This window comes from Salvia hispanica, chromosome 1 (assembly GCF_029641045.1).
Source record: "Salvia hispanica isolate PSC_SH4W2 chromosome 1, Shi_PSC_v1, whole genome shotgun sequence".
NCBI lineage: Eukaryota > Viridiplantae > Streptophyta > Magnoliopsida > Lamiales > Lamiaceae > Salvia > Salvia hispanica.
The window spans coordinates 25,343,012-25,359,950 of NC_142692.1; the positions used below are offsets into that span (position 1 = coordinate 25,343,012).

Here is a 16,939-nt window from a genome sequence, read left to right on the forward strand (position 1 = left end):
TGATAATTATGTTGACAGGCTGTAAAAATTAATCTGTCAGTAGGCTGTTAGTGTTATCCAACTATAAGTTTGAATTCGGTGGAGTATATATCATACTCATATGTTTATTATGCTACAGTGGGGGATTAAGACTAATGTCTATTTTATTCTTTGATTTTAAGCTAAGCTAAGCAAAGCCATTCGTTTTTTTGTTCTTCTATTTCTTCTGCAATTAATCACACCACATTATATACAAATCCAGTTCGAATCTGATTGAGGTTGCTACTATTATTGCTAGCTTTTTAAAAATTGTAGATATTTTATTCGCTTACTCACATCTACTAACTTTTGTGTTCCAGTATATTTTTAAATCTTGGTAATATTGCAATATAATATTCCAATTTCCAAACATCCAATTTCTTATGTACCAAACACAAAGTTTGTTCTGCTATGACTTATTAGTCTTCTTTATCAATTTCCAATAAGACTTAATAATTAATCTCTAGCTCTCTCCCTCTGCGGACGAGAAGAACAGTGAAGCGTTTCTTAAGATTCAAATTTCCTTTTTCATTCTACAATTATGCTGCTTTTCTCCTCTTCCTCAACTTTTGTTTTACTACACATTTTTAAGGATGCTCTCTTCCAAGCACTTGATTCATAGGCCTTGATAAAAAAAAAAAAAAAAAAGTTCTTTCACGTGCTAGCATGGTATACTCAATACTGATATTCTTTCCATTCTAGGATCTTTTTTGCCAAATAAAATTGATATTTTCTAGATTACATATTAGGAATTACCAAGATTGTATTATTGCACTATTAGGATATTCAGCATATTATTTTCAGACCTCGTGCTTGTTTTGCTGTATATCCTCTTGTCCTTCATCATTTTGTTACCAACCTAGGAATATTAGTAGGAGTAATAAATAAAATGCCAGTGTTGAAATATCTATCTCAAACTGCAAGAATAAGTATGATACACGTTTTAATATCAATGCTAAAATGGAGAGTGCTTATTTATGTGGGTTATATATTATGATGCTGCCGTGTTACTGAACAGTGTAACGCCTGGAGTAGGAAGTAAGGAATATTTACTTGCTGTTTGTGGTTGTTGGTAGTGGAGGTTGTTTCTTTTGTTTCCCTTTGAAGGGATAGGATAGTCTGGTTTATTTCTTTCTTTGTTGCGATGATGATGAGGGATTAGAGGTTGGGATTTGTCTCATTACAAGTCTCTCTTATTATGAATTTTTTTATCTTTCCAGTGTTGTGGGCTCAGGTGACCCTCTGAGTGATTGTTGCTTTCTATATCATTGTCTTTGCCGATCCGTCTCTAAATGCAGACCACTACCTCAAGGTAAACTCTTCTGCTTATGTTTTCAGTGTATCAAATTTCAATCAATTCTAGGTTGGATCATTCATGTCAGTATTTCTTTTATTGCAATGGATCATTAGCCTAATATTGTTAGTTATTTATTTTGCGCAGAGGTCTCGTGCGGAAGCTCAAAACTGCAGGATCAGATTTTGCTTCCTCTCCGAATCCGATTTCCAAACCACCTAATGATCCAACTTCTAAAGCCATTGATCGCAGGTTACCACCGCCTGAGGTACATAGAGCTAAGCAGTTTCAATGTTAGATGGTTGTGGCTTGTGATGATCCATTTTTGATCAAATGGCAGAAAAAGAGGCCGGGAAAACCCGAGCCTCAGGATCTGAAAAGGCTCAAGGAGCAGCTGAGCTCATGCGAGGCATGGAAGCAAAGAGCTCAGCAAGAGGCTGGAGAAGCCAAGAAGCAGCTCAAGGCAATAGCAGCCGAGCTCGAGGAGTCTCAACATCAGCTCAAGGAGTTCTCAGAGTGCGAAGAAGCCCGGCTGCAGGAACGAGACAAGGAGTGGCAGTCGGAGATGGAGGCCTTCCATAAGCACTACTCCATGGACTCTGCAGCTCTGGCCTCCGCCATGAACGAGATTCAGAAGCTCAGGATGCAATTGGATACGGTTACTAAGTCGGAAGCTGCTCAAGCCAGGCATGCGGAGTCAGCGCATATCGAGACTCAGAGCTTAAGATTTGAATTAACAGAAACTCTCATTCTGGTAGATACATTAAAGACTCAGTTAAACGATAGCAGAGAATACGAATCGTATGCCCTTGATGAAGTTAGGAGAGCTGAGAAGCAGTTGGAAGTTGCTAAAACTGCGGAGAATAAGGTCAAGTTGGAGCATGATAATATCGTTGGACTGTATAAATCTGTGTTGCTCGATCTGGACAAGTCCAACAGTAGAGTGAAATCGCTGGAGGAGCTCGTCGCCACACTGCAGAGTGATCTCTCCGCAAATTCTTCACCTGGAGATAGTGATGTGGAAATTGCCGAAATGAACACCTTGAAAAGTGAAGTGGATGAACTGAGATCCGCCCTCGGAGATGCTGAAAGGAGGAACAAAGATGAGTAGATACAGAGCACGGTGGAGATCCAAAACGCCTATCAGCTGGTGGAGCTAACGAGATCAGAATCATCGGAGAAAGAAGCTGAACTTGTCACAGAACTAAGAGAATCAAGAGCTCAAGTCGAGGAATTGAGGATCAAACTAGTTGAAATGGCAAAAGAAGGAGACGATGATGCTGAGAGAGAGGCCAAGCTCGAAGTGAAAGTGCTGAAGACCAGTTTACAGGCCACAGCAGAGGAAAACGAGAAGCTGAGGCACGAAATGTTGAAGACGTAGACAGAGCGAAGCAAGGCACTGGAACTAGCCGAGTGTGCAAGAGCTGCAGAGCATGAAGCGTTGGTGAGGGCGGATAAGAGCTGCAAGAAAGTGGCACGTGTCACTGAGCAGCTTGATGCAGCGCAGGCGTCCAACGCAGAGCTGCGGAGGTTGAAGGTGCAGTGCCATCAGTGGAGGAAAGCGGCTGAAGCTGCTGCTGCAATGCTGTCTACGAATAAGTATGGGGAGAGACGAGGGTCCTGGGACTACCATACCATCACTAGTAGGCTGAGCTCTCCGCAATCTGATGATGATTCGCCCAAGAAGAAGAATCGGAATATGCTCAAGAAGATAGGGTTGCTGCTCAAGAAGATGTCAACTTTCTTTCTTTTTTTTTTGTGGAGTGAATGATGAATTCTTCCAAAGCATCCGGTCATAATAATGAGAATATTTGACTGATTTATGGAATAAATTTTTGTTTTGATGAATAACTCTTTTCCATCCCAATAAAAAAGTGTAGGGATCAGATTCATTATGGTCAATCTCTCAACATAACAAGACTCAGATCCAACCAAGACTATTACACCTATGCACATATTAGGGAGTTTCACATGATTGGAATTTCTGTACAATGAACAAATGTTATAGACTATTTTTATTTGGTACCATTATATATATTGCGCAGATCATTAACTCATAATGTATATTAACTTAAAATATTATAACAATGCAGTAAAGAGCAAATTACATTTCCATGCAAATTTATTTGTCTGAATATATGCAACTATTATTTTATTAGAATACTTACAAAATTATTAAATTGATATAAGTATGTAAAAATATAATTTAAATCCAAATTTATATTTTTGGATTTTTTTGAGAATTTTAAGAAATACTATCACTGTTAATGATTAAAAATTCAAAACATCAACAATATAAGTTAACAACACTGGATTAACTATATTGCATCAATTATTACATACCCTTAAAAAGATTAATTCTCTAATTTAATCTTACTATATAAAATAAATCTGCCAAATGACGTAATCTATATTCTAATGACGTTAATTTTGATATAAAATTGAGTTTTAAAATACATTCTACACATAAATATATAATGAGCACAAAAACCTAATTGACATGACCCATTGTTTTTTTTACAATTAAAATCCGCTTTTCGTTAATGATTTTTCCAACTAGTATAAATATTTGCAATCCCAAAAAAGGAAATTATGAGCATGCAAGATTGGGCTTTAGGCCCACATAAATTAAAAGAAACATTAATTCAAGCTGGCCCAAATTTGAATATATAAATAAAATTACCTAGCACCATTTATTGAGTATATCAGACTAGGTTTTGCGCTACGGCCGCTGTCTCTCAACCGTCATCTCTAATCTGCAATCATGGGGTATCTGTTCTCAGCACTTGCTTTCGTATTTAAAACATTTTACGATTCTCGTTTAGGGTTTATGGTTTTTGATCTTCGAGTGAATGGATCTATCCGGCTGTTTATTGGGGCTCAGTCTTTAATTTCCTATTAGCCTTCACATGTGTTGTCGAGGTTTAGCTTACTCGTGTGCTAAACTTAATTGCTTGATTTTTTTCATGACTTACTAGCTATCTACAGTGATCGAGTTGCTGTTCTTCCATACATAAATTTTAGTTACGTTGTAGTGATGAATCTCGGTTGCGTGTGTCAATATGTTAATGCTACTATTATTGCAGGAAAACGCATGGGATGGGAGCTGGGCGCAAGCTCAAGTCTCACCGTAGGACTCAAAGATGGGCTGACAAATCGTACAAGAAATCTCATCTTGGGAATGAATGGAAAAAACCATTTGCCGGTTCGTCCCACGCCAAGGGCATTGTCCTTGAGAAAATGTTAGGCTCGCCCCATACCTTGTCATCATTTAGTACTTCTAATTGATTTGCAATTGACTTGTGATTCAACCAATATAGAGGTATTGAAGCTAAGCAGCCGAATTCTGCTATTCGTAAGTGTGCTAGAGTGCAGCTGATCAAGAATGGCAAGAAGATTGCTGCTTTCGTTCCCAATGATGGTTGTTTAAACTACATTGAAGAAAATGTAGGCTCCTTGCATTGCTGTGAATTGTCCTTGCAATCATTGTATGTTGAATTAACATCTCAACCCTACTGTTATATTGTAGGACGAAGTGTTGATTGCTGGATTTGGGCGTAAGGGACATGCCGTGGGAGATATTCCTGGTGTTAGATTTAAGGTGGTCAAGGTATCTGGAGTTTCACTCCTTGCCCTCTTCAAGGAGAAGAAAGAAAAGCCTAGGTCTTAAATCTCTCCCTTTTTTCTTTTTCTAGTGGCTGACAACTCACTTTTTTGATATAATGATTCAAATATTGAGTTTATTGCGTGACAATATACCTATCTTATTTAGCTCACCACATCTGTAATGGTGCTTGAGTTCATATCATAATTTACTGCTTTGCTTTCTCTCCTTAGAAAATATGAATGCATGTTTTCCCATCTAACCTCCTACCTACCTATAATTGATTTGGCCCAAAATCGCACATAGTTCTTCTTGGGATCTTTCTTGCTGTGATTCTTGAGATTTTATTTGTGCGGATAACAAGCCAATCTAATCTGCTTAAGCCCACTCCATTCACTATCCATGGAGTCGTGCTTCAATGTTATTGGATTACACTATTTTGTTATTCATGTTTTATTAACTGATCACTATCGTACATCAAAATATACATTTTATGCAGTAGTCGATACCCACTGGTTAATAATGTTATACCCGTTTGTTCTATCATTCTGCAATGAAAATCGATTGTTAAAGTTGTGTCTTTTAGTAGGTTTCCATTTCAACTTTCTACCCAATCTTAAAATTCCAAAATTGTGATTTTTCTTATTTATGATTTTACTTACTGTTTCTCATAAATGTCCATTTTTGCCCTTTTTGTCACTTTCTCATTTAGAGGCCACTTATTTTTTTACTAAATGTCAATTAAGTTTCACTTGTATTTTATTAGTATGTATAAAACTAATTTGTATAAAAGTGGATTTCATTTTTATTAAATATTTCAATTCGCTTTTCTTTATACTTTTTAAAATAAAATGTGGACTGAGACTCAATCTTTATGGAGAGATTAGGTTATTTTATTTTGTTTCTTTCAAATTACCGAATGTTTTATTACTTCCTCCGTCCCATAGTAGATGGCATATTTGGGAAATGGCATGGTATTTTATGATGTGTTGTGTGTTAGATGGAGAGAGAAAATAGTATATTTATATTAATGTGTGAGAAAGCTTTTTTTATAAAAGGAAATGTTTTTTTTGTGGGATAAATTAAAAAGAAAAGTGTGACATCTATTATAGGACGGGGGAATATATTGTAACGACTTTGGGAGATTGTGCACTCTAACTAGTATATGTGAATTATTAATTCTTTTGTTTGTGAATGTGGATTTCATGTTTTCATTTTAGTCCGTTTTATAATAAAAATTTCAATTTGGTTTTACTATAAATGATAATAGGATTTCATATTGGATTCATATTTCATTTAAAACTAATACATACAATAAATATCATAAATTTACACCAAATTAGATATAAATGTCACGTGATGTCATTTCTTAACATAAACTTTTATTACCGGTTTTTGCTCTTAAAATATGTAATTACTATTCCCTCTATTTTATAAGAATTTGCACTCTTTTTTTCAGTTTGTCATACAAAAATATGTTCTTTTATTTATGAAAACTCATTTCTCTTGTTTTCTCTCTATCGAGGTGGTACTCATTTTTAACTAATATTATTTTAATTACTTTTTCTTTCTGTCTTTTCTCTTACTTTATCAATTTTGCATTAAAATTCATGCTGAATTCTAAAGGTATATTTTTATGGGATGGAGTGAGTATAAATTGTAAAGACATTACAGCCACATGTGAACATAGCTTGAATATTACTCCCTCCGTCTCATCTTAAATGGAGCATTTTAGCATTTTCTTTTCAGCACAAAATTTTACGTAGTCTTATTTAGTGGGTTAAGTGGTGAAGAAAAAAAGAAAGTAAGAATAAGACAAAAAAAAACAGAGGGAGTGATTTCTATTTTAAGAAATACTATGTCATTTAGAGTGGAAATTCTCAAAAAAGGAAAAGTATGTTAGTTGAGTGAGACACAATCAATCATCAAACTGGCTATTACTATAACATTTTTCTTGTTAAAATCTATTAACACAATTGGGATATTGGCGCCTTTTATCACAACTTTTTAAAAAATTAATTTTCACCAATTTTGAACTTGGTATATAACATTACAAACATTGTTTGTAAGTAGTTGTTGAATATTTTTCATCAATAACAAAATCCAATTAAATTAAAATAAAATGGATAATCATATCTTACTTCTAAGAATTTTATAATCGCATCACTATCGTTTTTAAATGATAATTATATCTTATGTGATGCAGTAACAAATTAAATATAGTTGGATTTTGTCATTAGTGGAAAAGAATAAAATAACTATTTAAGTTTGTATTATTATATGTTAAATTAAAAATTTGTTGAAAAAAAAACAAATTTTTGAAAATTTTCACGATATCAGGCTTCAATATTTCTTCAAAATTTGATTTCATTCGAATTGAATATTCAGATATTGGTGTTGTATGTAAAAAACAATAGTACTAGTTTGATAACTTTATTAATTGATCATCTCCATTATTTAGGACAATGAAATCCCATTATATTATATGATCATCTCCATCGTTTAGGACAATGAAATCCCCAAAGGCACTTACAATTACTTAAATATTGTAGTACTACTATAAAGACAATGAAGTAACATGGTCTGCATTTTTTTATTTTAGATTTATGAATAATTTTAATAAAAATTATTTTAATAAACAAATGTATATAACTTATAAAGTATATACTAATATAAATTAATATATCCATTCTAAAAAACTAAATTAGCTTTACCATTTTGGGTTAATTTAATATATACTAAATTAGTTTTAAGTAATTAATTTAATTAGGTGTTTTGTTCTTGATTTGTATTATTAATACAATTAGGTGTATGTATAAAACACAATAAAGAAAGAAGAACAAGAAGAGAAAAGAAAAAAGAGAAAGCATAAACTAAGGAGAAAAAAAGAAAGAAGAAAGGAAGAGAAACTACTAAAAAAAAAAGAATAAAATGAAGAAATAAGAAAGAAGAAGAAACTAAAGAAGAAAAAAAAGGAAGAAAAAAGAAATCACGTGTTTGATATCTATTTGATTGAAATTTTCAAAAATATCATCCATAACAAAAAAATCACATATTTGGTACCTAGGGTTATTTTTGTCATGTGGTACCAAAAAACGATATAAAATAAAAGATCAGGTACCATTTATGTGCGAAAGTGAAAGATTAGGTACTACCATTTATGAAGTTCACTCTAACTAATAAAGTATATACTTATATATATTAATATATTCATTCTAAAAAACTAAATTAGCTTTACCATTCTGGGTTATCTCCTAAAATTAGATCAAGCTTAAATATGAAAAGTTATCAACAAATAATAATCCTACCCACTGTTTAAAAAGTGAATCCACAATCTACTAACACTTCTTCTACTACTTTTCTCCCTCTTTTTTTTTTTTTTTTTTTTTTTTCGTTTTTCTCTTATTTTATCAATTATATATTAAAATCAGTGTTATTTATAAATTTGTCTATTTTGCAAGAAGCGAAGGATTGCATAAAAATGCATAATTTAAAGATCTCATTAAAATTTGATGCATCATCAATTTGGCTAAAACATATTCATAGAATTTGCACAATCCATATAGTTTGATGATTTTAAACATAAGTTGAAAGGTTATGAAAAATACCTAATATTACGTAAATGCTAAATTTGATGATATTTCCAACCAAAATCCTTTATTTAACAAGAATTATTGAAATCAGTAATGTTGATTTCTGTCATGCATTATTTTTTGAAGGATATAGTAGTACAGTACAACACATTAATTCCAGCTAGTCCTAATTTGAAGCTATAAATAAAATTACCTAGCACTATTTTTTGAGTTTAACAGACTAGGGTTTTGCGCTCCGGCCGCTGCCGCTCTTCGCCTCCCAGCCTTCATCGTCTCTATTCTGCAATCATGGGGTATCTGCTCTCAGCACTTGTTTCGTATATAAAACATTTTACCAGGGTTTATTGTTTTTGATCTTCGAGTGAATGGATCTATCCGTTGATTCACTGTCCGGCTGTTTGTTGGGACTAGACGCTGCTGAGTCTTTAATTTCCGATTAGCCTTCGTCGAGATTTAGCCTACTTGTATAATGTAGTGTGTTATTCTCCTTACTTCCTTGATTTTTTTTCATGACCTGCTATCCATCTCTGGTTATCGAGTTGCGTACATAAATGCTCAATGTCTGTCGTCTGATTTGCCCAATTAGAAATTTGAGTTACGTTGCAGTGATGAGATTAGAAAGCTTTGAACCTTTTAAGCATCTCATTTTATTGTGTCAATTTGTTAACGCCATTATTCTATCTTATTGCAGGAAAACGCATGGGATGGGAGCTGGGCGCAAGCTCAAGTCTCACCGTAGGACTCAAAGATGGGCTGACAAATCTTACAAGAAATCTCATCTTGGGAATGAATGGAAAAAACCATTTGCCGGGTCTTCCCACGCCAAGGGCATTGTTCTTGAGAAAATGTGAGATTCGCCCCATCCCTTTTGTCTAATTGTAATCATATAGTCGTTCTAATTGATTTGCAATTGTCTTGTGATTTTACGAATATAGAGGTATTGAAGCTAAGCAGCCGAATTCTGCTATTCGTAAGTGTGCTAGAGTGCAACTTATCAAGAATGGCAAGAAGATTGCTGCTTTTGTTCCCAATGATGGTTGTTTAAACTACATTGAAGAAAATGTAAGCTCCTTTGCATATTGTTTTGGTGGCCTTTCAATTGTTCTCGCTATCATTGTGTGTTGAATTAACATTTCAACCTTACTGTTATACTGTAGGACGAAGTGTTGATTGCTGGATTTGGGCGTAAGGGACATGCCGTGGGAGATATTCCTGGTGTTAGATTTAAGGTGGTGAAGGTATCAGGTGTTTCTCTGCTTGCCCTCTTCAAGGAGAAGAAGGAAAAGCCTAGGTCTTAAATCTCTCCCTTTCTTTTTGTAGTGGCTGATAACTCACTGTTTTGATATAACGATTCAAATGTTTTGAGTTTGAGTTTATTGCGAGGAGAATATACCCATCTATTTAGCTTACCACATCTGTCATGCTGCTGAGTTCATATCATTATTTGCTGTTTTTCCTTCTCTCCTTCGAAAATATGAATGACTGATTTCTCATCTAACCTTCTACATATATAATTGATTTGGTCTTTGCCTGATTCCTGTCGTTAGCATTTTGAAAACCCAATCGCACATAGATCTTCTCGGAATCTTTCTTGCTGTGATTCATGAGATTTTATTTGTGCGGACAACAAGCCAGTCTAATCTGCTTGAGCCCTCTCCATTCACTATCCATGGAGTTGTGCTTCAATGTTATTGGATTACATCTTTTTGTTATTCATATTTTGTTAACCTATAATTATCTCAAAATATTTATTTTATGGAGTTGTAGATGTCCGCTTAATATTGATGTTTTGATCGTTTGCTTATCATTCTGCTATATAACATCAAATGTTACTGTTGTGCGGACTGACTGTATCTTTTAATATTCTCTCTTTCAACTTTCTACCCAATCTTAAAATTCCAAAATTGTGATATTTCTTATTGATAATTTTAGTTTATTTTATTTTGTATATTTCAAATAACTGAATGTTTGAATACATCCGAGGTTTAATGCACTAACCTTTGAAGATATGCACTAATTTTGCATACTAACTCAATTGCAATACAACTTACTTTTTGCTCTAAAAATATCTAATCTATAACTATATTAAAGAATGAATTTTGGCCTTATTTTTAAATATTAAAGAATTTTAGACTTGAATTTGAATATTTATAAGTTTTACACTTGAATTTGAATATTTATAAGTAGTTGCTATGAATATTTATATATTTTGAATATTTGTTTATTACTATGCACTTTGACCAATTCTTAATAGTACTATAATGAGTAGTCGGCTGTTAAAATTCTTTTAATGGAAATGAGCATTTAACGAATTCTTAAATATAATTCCTCTTATACTAAATGCTTATATTTGTTGTTATAATGCCATTGATTATGAAAACAGCCAAAAAAATTCTCCATGCGTTTTTTTTAAAATCATAGGCTAAATTTACTAAATAATGAGCAATAAAATGATCTTTATTCAATTAAATTGAACAATTAATTAATCATTTATAAATTTAAAGCAATACTGATTGAAAATTGTAACGAAAAAATGTATAAACAGTTACACTAATTCAAATAATCAATTGTAACGCAAAAATTTATAAATGGTGATTTTTATTCATTTTTTATGTAAAATTCATTAAAAAAATGATTGTCACCATTTTGCCTTTGTAACTATCACTTATGACTGAGACGTTAGATTTGTAAAACAAAATATTTGACTACATAACTGCGTGGGATTATGCCCAATAAGAGTGTGGATATTAGAGCATCCGCAGTGGTGCTCTTGCGGAAGAGCAGCTACCGTGCCGTCGGTGCGGCGAGTACCATGCTTGGCGCTGTGCTCTTGCCGACGGAACAGACGTGCTTGATAGCAAGAGCACTGCCGTGCCGAAGAGCACACTGTTAAATTTATTTTTAAAATTCATAAAAAATTGAAAATAATCCGGAAAAAAAAAAATTCATATCCCCAAAAATATAGCCACTTTTTTGATTATTTGATTTTTTTTAAAAAAATTATCCCAAAATCATATATACTTCAATTTTTTTATTATGAATTTAATTACCATGTAAATTATCTCTTATTCATACTTCAATTTTTTTGTTATGAATTTAATTACCATGTAATTTTTAATTTTTAGGATTTTAATTATGTAATTATTTTTAATAATTGAAGTATTTAAATTGAATAATAGAATGGTGGAACCATTGAACATGATTTTGCGGGAGAGCATCGATGTGGGTGTTGTGCTCTTGCAGAAGAGCAATGAATTAAAAATGAATAAAATTGGGTCTGGGCCCACATTCATACTATTGGTAAGAGCATGAATGTGGATGTTCTTAAATTTTACAATTTGGAAAGTTGAATATTACTAATAATGTTTTCTCATTATTTATGAATTCAATTGAAACTGTTTTATCCATCACATAAATGCTAATTGGAATCAGTGTTATTAATGGCGTATGGCGGCTTACGACGGTCGGTCAAAAAACCGCCATAGGGATATGGCGGTCGGCATGTCGGTATTAGGGCGTAAATGGCGGTCGATAAATTAACAAATAAATAAAATATTATACATAACATAAGATGCAAAAAATTATAAAAATATAATATCCTGAATAAAAAACAATAGTTAGTCTTTCACTCAATATTCAATAATAAAAATGCAAAAACTGCAAAGAAAATGCAAATTCATGTCTTCACTCCTCATCCCCATCCTCATCATCAAGTGCTATGTAGTCATCCTTGTCATCTTCATATCCTTCTTCCTCCTCTTGCTCAAACTCTTGCTCTAATTCTTCTTCTTCTAATTCATCTACAAAAGTCCTTTCTTCGGCCACAGGTAGCAACTTTTCTTTTCCTTTACGGCTTTACCCAATGTGGATGCGGTCCTTGTTATCTTTTTTGGAAGCTCGAACATAACTCGACGACGTGGAAGACTCTATTTTTTTTAGACCGAGTAAATGTGGTAGGCTTTCCAATCCCTGAAGTGTCATATGTAGTTTCCCAATCAAGTATATCATCGTCAAAAACTAAATCTTGGCCAGTGCCAACGACTTTAGGATCATCTAGCTCGCCAACTAACCACTCAGTGCACTCATCAATATCGTTGAGTGAGATGGGATCAATTTTGTCCCTAATACTGAACCTTTCACACAACTTTTAGTTGTATTTAACGTACACCAAATCGTTCATCTTCAGATGTTCAAGTCTATTTCTTTTTTTTGGAATGAATCTATCACATAAAAATAACTAAAACTTGTTAATTATTGAATTATATTAGAATTAAAAAATCATATTTAATAAACAACTAAATGCTTACTCGCTTGAAGACACTCCAAATACGCTCACAGCCAGAAGCACAACAAGTTAAGCTCAAGATCTTTATTGCAAGTTTTTGCAAATGTGGAGCATCATGGCCATATTTTTTCCAACATTGAGCTACAAAAAGCAGAATAATATAACAGTGATTAGTGAACATTTGATAATCAATTGTGGTAATATATGTAACAATAATATCAATGCTTTTATATCATATTAAAAGTTACAGTGCATATGCAAAATTAAACTAGAATACATAAATTCTAACCTGGAGCTAATCTTTTCCTATGCCGCACCGCGAATTCATGACCAAACATGCCTTCACTACTAGTGTACCATCTCATCAAGTGCCTTGTCTTGATCTTCTTTATTTGGTAGCAATCTTTCAACACATTCATATAATCCATTAGTAACCTAGTGATCAAATTCCAATCTCTTATTTTCATAAAAGATATCTGGATTTAAAATGTGCCTAGCTCCATGCAGCGGCCTGTGGAGCTGACAATTCCATCTATAATCAATGATCTTAAAAATATATGCTTATCTTTGTTCATTGTTGTTGAAATTTCATAATGGTTTCTTTCGCCTTTTCCATTGCCTCATAAATGTAGCTCATTGCTGGGGTTTTTTTAACTATCCACCAATTGAAGAACTCGTACAAGGGGAGCCATGACTTTGAGAATGAATACCACGTGCCTCCAAAAAGAAGGCACCATGATTGATTTAGTTGGTCTTCTTCCTTTGGCATCCTTAGATAGCTTGTTTTGCACTGATTCGTCGCCAAGTAAACATTTTTCTGAGGTTGTCTCTATGCTTGTGAATCCTTTCTAATGAAAGAAAAGTGGTAGCAAAATGGGTAATAGCTGGCCTCGCCAGTTCCTTCTTCTTTGTAAAACTTCTCAACAGACTCAATGTAAAAGTATGTCTATAAATATATCCCACAAGAGATATAGCCCTTCAAATGGTGTTCTTTGATGGGGTTTGGTGCCCCTTGCACAACGGAAGACTTGTATAAAACAAATATCAGATACGGATCTATTTGACCGATTATGCGATTAATCAATTCACATGTTAAACAAATAATTGCATGCTAGAACGCAAATAATTCATGCTTAGAAAATATAAATCCTAAACATGTTTTCTACGGTTTAGAGTTACCGATTTGATTCTCCAAAGAATCGACGATTGCTCGCGCCTTCTCCACGATGATCTTCAATACTAGACCACGAATCTTCTGACTGGTTCCCGAACTGTATCTCGATATCAGGGTAGGTTGATCTTATCAAAATACTAGGACTCGAATAAAAAGAAGACAGAAATTCCTCACGGAGGAGAGCTGAAGAATTTTCGAGCTCCTCTACTAATTAGAGAGGGGGACGGAAATTTCATCTAATAATAATTGTGATTCTGTCTCTCCTTTATTCTCCTATTTATATTAAGTTCATATTGGGCCCAGTCAGGGATCTATGGAAGGTTTTGGATATGGGCTCCCGCAATTAGCTTTTTACTAATTAATTGAACCCACAATTTATTACAAGCTTATATTGGAATATTACGAGCAGTCACTACAGAAGTAATATTGAACTCTACCCATCCAAATTCGAAATTACAAGTAATCCGGGTTTCCGTTATTTATATTATTTATTTCTCGCGCTTAAGATATAAATGTCCATTAATTAATTGAAGTCTGCTATGGACTTAATTAATTAACATATTATTAATTCCAAGAGTGGACTTAGCAAGAAACACTTATTTATTATTCATAGAGTAATAAAACTCCAACTGACCAGTTTCCGAATAATAAAACCTTGTTCAAGCTCCTCTTGAGGACATTATCAAACGAGACTCACCTCGCGCACGATTCAACATAATAGCAATCCTATTAATCACCACTACCCAATATATCAGGATTATTTGGTTGCGAAAAACCCGCACCATTTGATAAGTCAAAGTAGTGCATAATCAATACCGTATGCTCAATGCTAATGTATGCAGATTAAGAAATAGTTATTTATCAAGACCTAGTCTTTTAGTAGATAGCATAAAGACACGTCTTGCTGTTAGATCCATTCAGTGCTATACCACACCAACGTCATCTTATTTCAGTAAGGCTTAGAAATAATCGAACTGACATTGCAACCTTTCACGATAGGTAGTCTAAGCCTATCTGGGTTGTGAAATTCTTCTTTTTCTTTTGCAAAGCATTGCATAGAACCGACTGTGTTACCTTAAAGTGGACGACGCCCACAACCAGTCTACTAAGCAAAAGACTTAGACTTTGTTTGCTTCTTATACATTTAAATGTTTATAAAACATCTTATAAATGCACAAGCAAACACAATGTAATAATATACTGATTCTATTCGTGCGAAACTGCTCGAATAATACTGAATCGGGTTAAAAGTGGATTATAGAGTTTTACGTATACAAGCAAGATTCTATTCGAGCGAAACTTGCTCGAAACATGCTTTTCAGTATACAAACCTAACAGTTCTTAACTAAATGAATCTTACCAATATCTTCTAGCATGAGGTCGATGCAGTGTGCTGCACATGGAGTCTAGTAAAGATGTCTTCTCTACTCCATCAACATTTTTCCGCGGCTACATAATTTCTCCCATTGTCCGTTTTCACGTCGACAACATGTTCTTCACCCAATCTCATCGACAAGCGAATCAAGTAGCTCAAAAAACTTCTCTCCAGTTTTCACAAAGGCGGTGGCATTAATAGATTTAACAAACACAGTGCCACAAGGTGAATTAACTAAAAAGTTACTTATAGTCCTTTGCTTACGACTTATCCATCCATCCGACATAATGCTACAACCATACATTCTCTATTCATCCTTCTTAGGTTCCAACAAAGTGTTAGTGTATTCTAATTCTCTATTCAAAAGTGGAACTCGGATTGCATGATAACTTGGTTTCGGCAAATGTTTTCCGAATGCACCAATGTCGTGAATCATATCTTCAAAGCTCTGCAAATTAACCAAGTTGAATGAGAGCCCCGCTTGGTACAAAATCGAGCTAAAGACTGGTGAACTCGCAATGTCCACATATTCTCTTACGTTTAACTATTGCAATTTCTCTTTACGCCTTTTTTGAACTGCAATCTCGGGTTTATTAAAAAATAAGTCAATAGGTCCTTTCTTTGCACGATCAGAATTCTTTTCTGTTGAACTATTGGCTCATCTTCATCTTCATCACTATCAATATCGAAAGCTCTCGAATTACTCAGCATAGCTGATGAATTTGCTTTAGCTTTGTTTTTATAGCTTCCCAGAGTTCGTCTTTAACCTCTTTCGAAAATTTTGCACATGCAACAACTTTGCCCGTCTTCCCCATTAAATGCTATTTACCTCTAGTAATTCCACCATTCATAGTTTTTCCGCAATAGTTGCACATGACTTTGTTCGTAAACGTTGCTTCTACTTGAGTGCAAAATTTCCAGCCCACATCTTTTTTGCAACCAACCGACGTTGAAGAAGCTTCTTCTCTAGTTGACATTATTGCAAATTCCAACTACTGCATGTTTAAAGAAAAAGGATAACTTATTATAAATATTAAAAGAGCAAAAACATCGTTTAACAAAGTGTGAGATTTCAATACACATATTTTATTTTGAAATCATGCATAATGGAATCCACCGATTAATAAATTTTATATATTTTTTAAATATGGGCAATAAAAGCAACAGTGTTGGGAATTTAAACTCATGTTGTCATGCATAAAGACATGCATGTTCATATATGTGTGGCACGTTTACATACAAAACAACATTAGTAATGGAATCACTGTAGCGAATACACTAATTAAATGGTGGAAGACAATAATTACGGAGACGCTTTCATCGAGTAGAATAGTTATAGGAAAAGAAAGAGAATTATATAGTGGAATTAATACATGCATCAAGTAGAACAATTATACGAGAAGAGAAAATTAAATAGTTGAATTAATACAAACAAAGTAGTAAGTAGTACTCCCTCCGTCCCGCGTTACTTGCACTATTTTCCTTTTTGGGTGTCCCAAGTTATTTGCACTCTTTCCATTTTTAGTAAAAATTAGAGTTCCCCTTATTACGCTTAATTAAAGCTAATTTAATGACATTTATTAATTAACTACCAAC

The 16,939-nt window shown here is 33.7% G+C and overlaps 2 protein-coding genes and 2 pseudogenes across 3 annotated transcripts; 3 read left to right on the forward strand and 1 right to left on the reverse strand.

Moving 5' to 3' along the window:
* Window positions 1–1,125: 1,125 nt before the first annotated feature.
* LOC125220094 (interactor of constitutive active ROPs 2, chloroplastic-like) lies at window positions 1,126–3,144 on the forward strand (annotated as a pseudogene). Its single transcript, XR_016130415.1, has 3 exons — window positions 1,126–1,330; window positions 1,460–1,580; window positions 1,653–3,144. The product of XR_016130415.1 is annotated as an interactor of constitutive active ROPs 2, chloroplastic-like (transcript).
* Window positions 3,145–4,000: 856 nt separating this feature from the next.
* On the forward strand, window positions 4,001–5,088 carry LOC125219013 (small ribosomal subunit protein uS12). The gene is made up of 4 exons (XM_048120851.1): window positions 4,001–4,081; window positions 4,399–4,554; window positions 4,633–4,759; window positions 4,842–5,088. The coding sequence occupies exons 1-4, from the start codon at window positions 4,077–4,079 to the stop codon at window positions 4,980–4,982; spliced, it is 429 nt and encodes a 142-aa protein (XP_047976808.1). The 5' UTR covers window positions 4,001–4,076; the 3' UTR covers window positions 4,983–5,088.
* Window positions 5,089–8,656: 3,568 nt separating this feature from the next.
* Window positions 8,657–9,918, forward strand: LOC125219616 (small ribosomal subunit protein uS12). The gene is made up of 4 exons (XM_048121638.2): window positions 8,657–8,802; window positions 9,201–9,356; window positions 9,445–9,571; window positions 9,667–9,918. Exons 1-4 carry the CDS (start codon window positions 8,798–8,800, stop codon window positions 9,805–9,807), a joined length of 429 nt encoding a protein of 142 aa, XP_047977595.1. The 5' UTR covers window positions 8,657–8,797; the 3' UTR covers window positions 9,808–9,918.
* Window positions 9,919–15,299: 5,381 nt separating this feature from the next.
* Window positions 15,300–16,320, reverse strand: LOC148933503 (uncharacterized; annotated as a pseudogene).
* Between the last annotated feature and the right edge of the window lie 619 nt (window positions 16,321–16,939).

Bases quoted from the DNA above. Each gene is read 5' to 3' on its own strand.
- LOC125219013 (XM_048120851.1), top strand. The intron at 4,555-4,632 runs GTTAGGCTCGCC...CAACCAATATAG, and splicing joins GGCATTGTCCTTGAGAAAAT to AGGTATTGAAGCTAAGCAGC. The intron at 4,760-4,841 runs GTAGGCTCCTTG...GTTATATTGTAG, and splicing joins TAAACTACATTGAAGAAAAT to GACGAAGTGTTGATTGCTGG.
- LOC125219616 (XM_048121638.2), top strand. The intron at 9,357-9,444 runs GTGAGATTCGCC...TTACGAATATAG, and splicing joins GGCATTGTTCTTGAGAAAAT to AGGTATTGAAGCTAAGCAGC. The intron at 9,572-9,666 runs GTAAGCTCCTTT...GTTATACTGTAG, and splicing joins TAAACTACATTGAAGAAAAT to GACGAAGTGTTGATTGCTGG.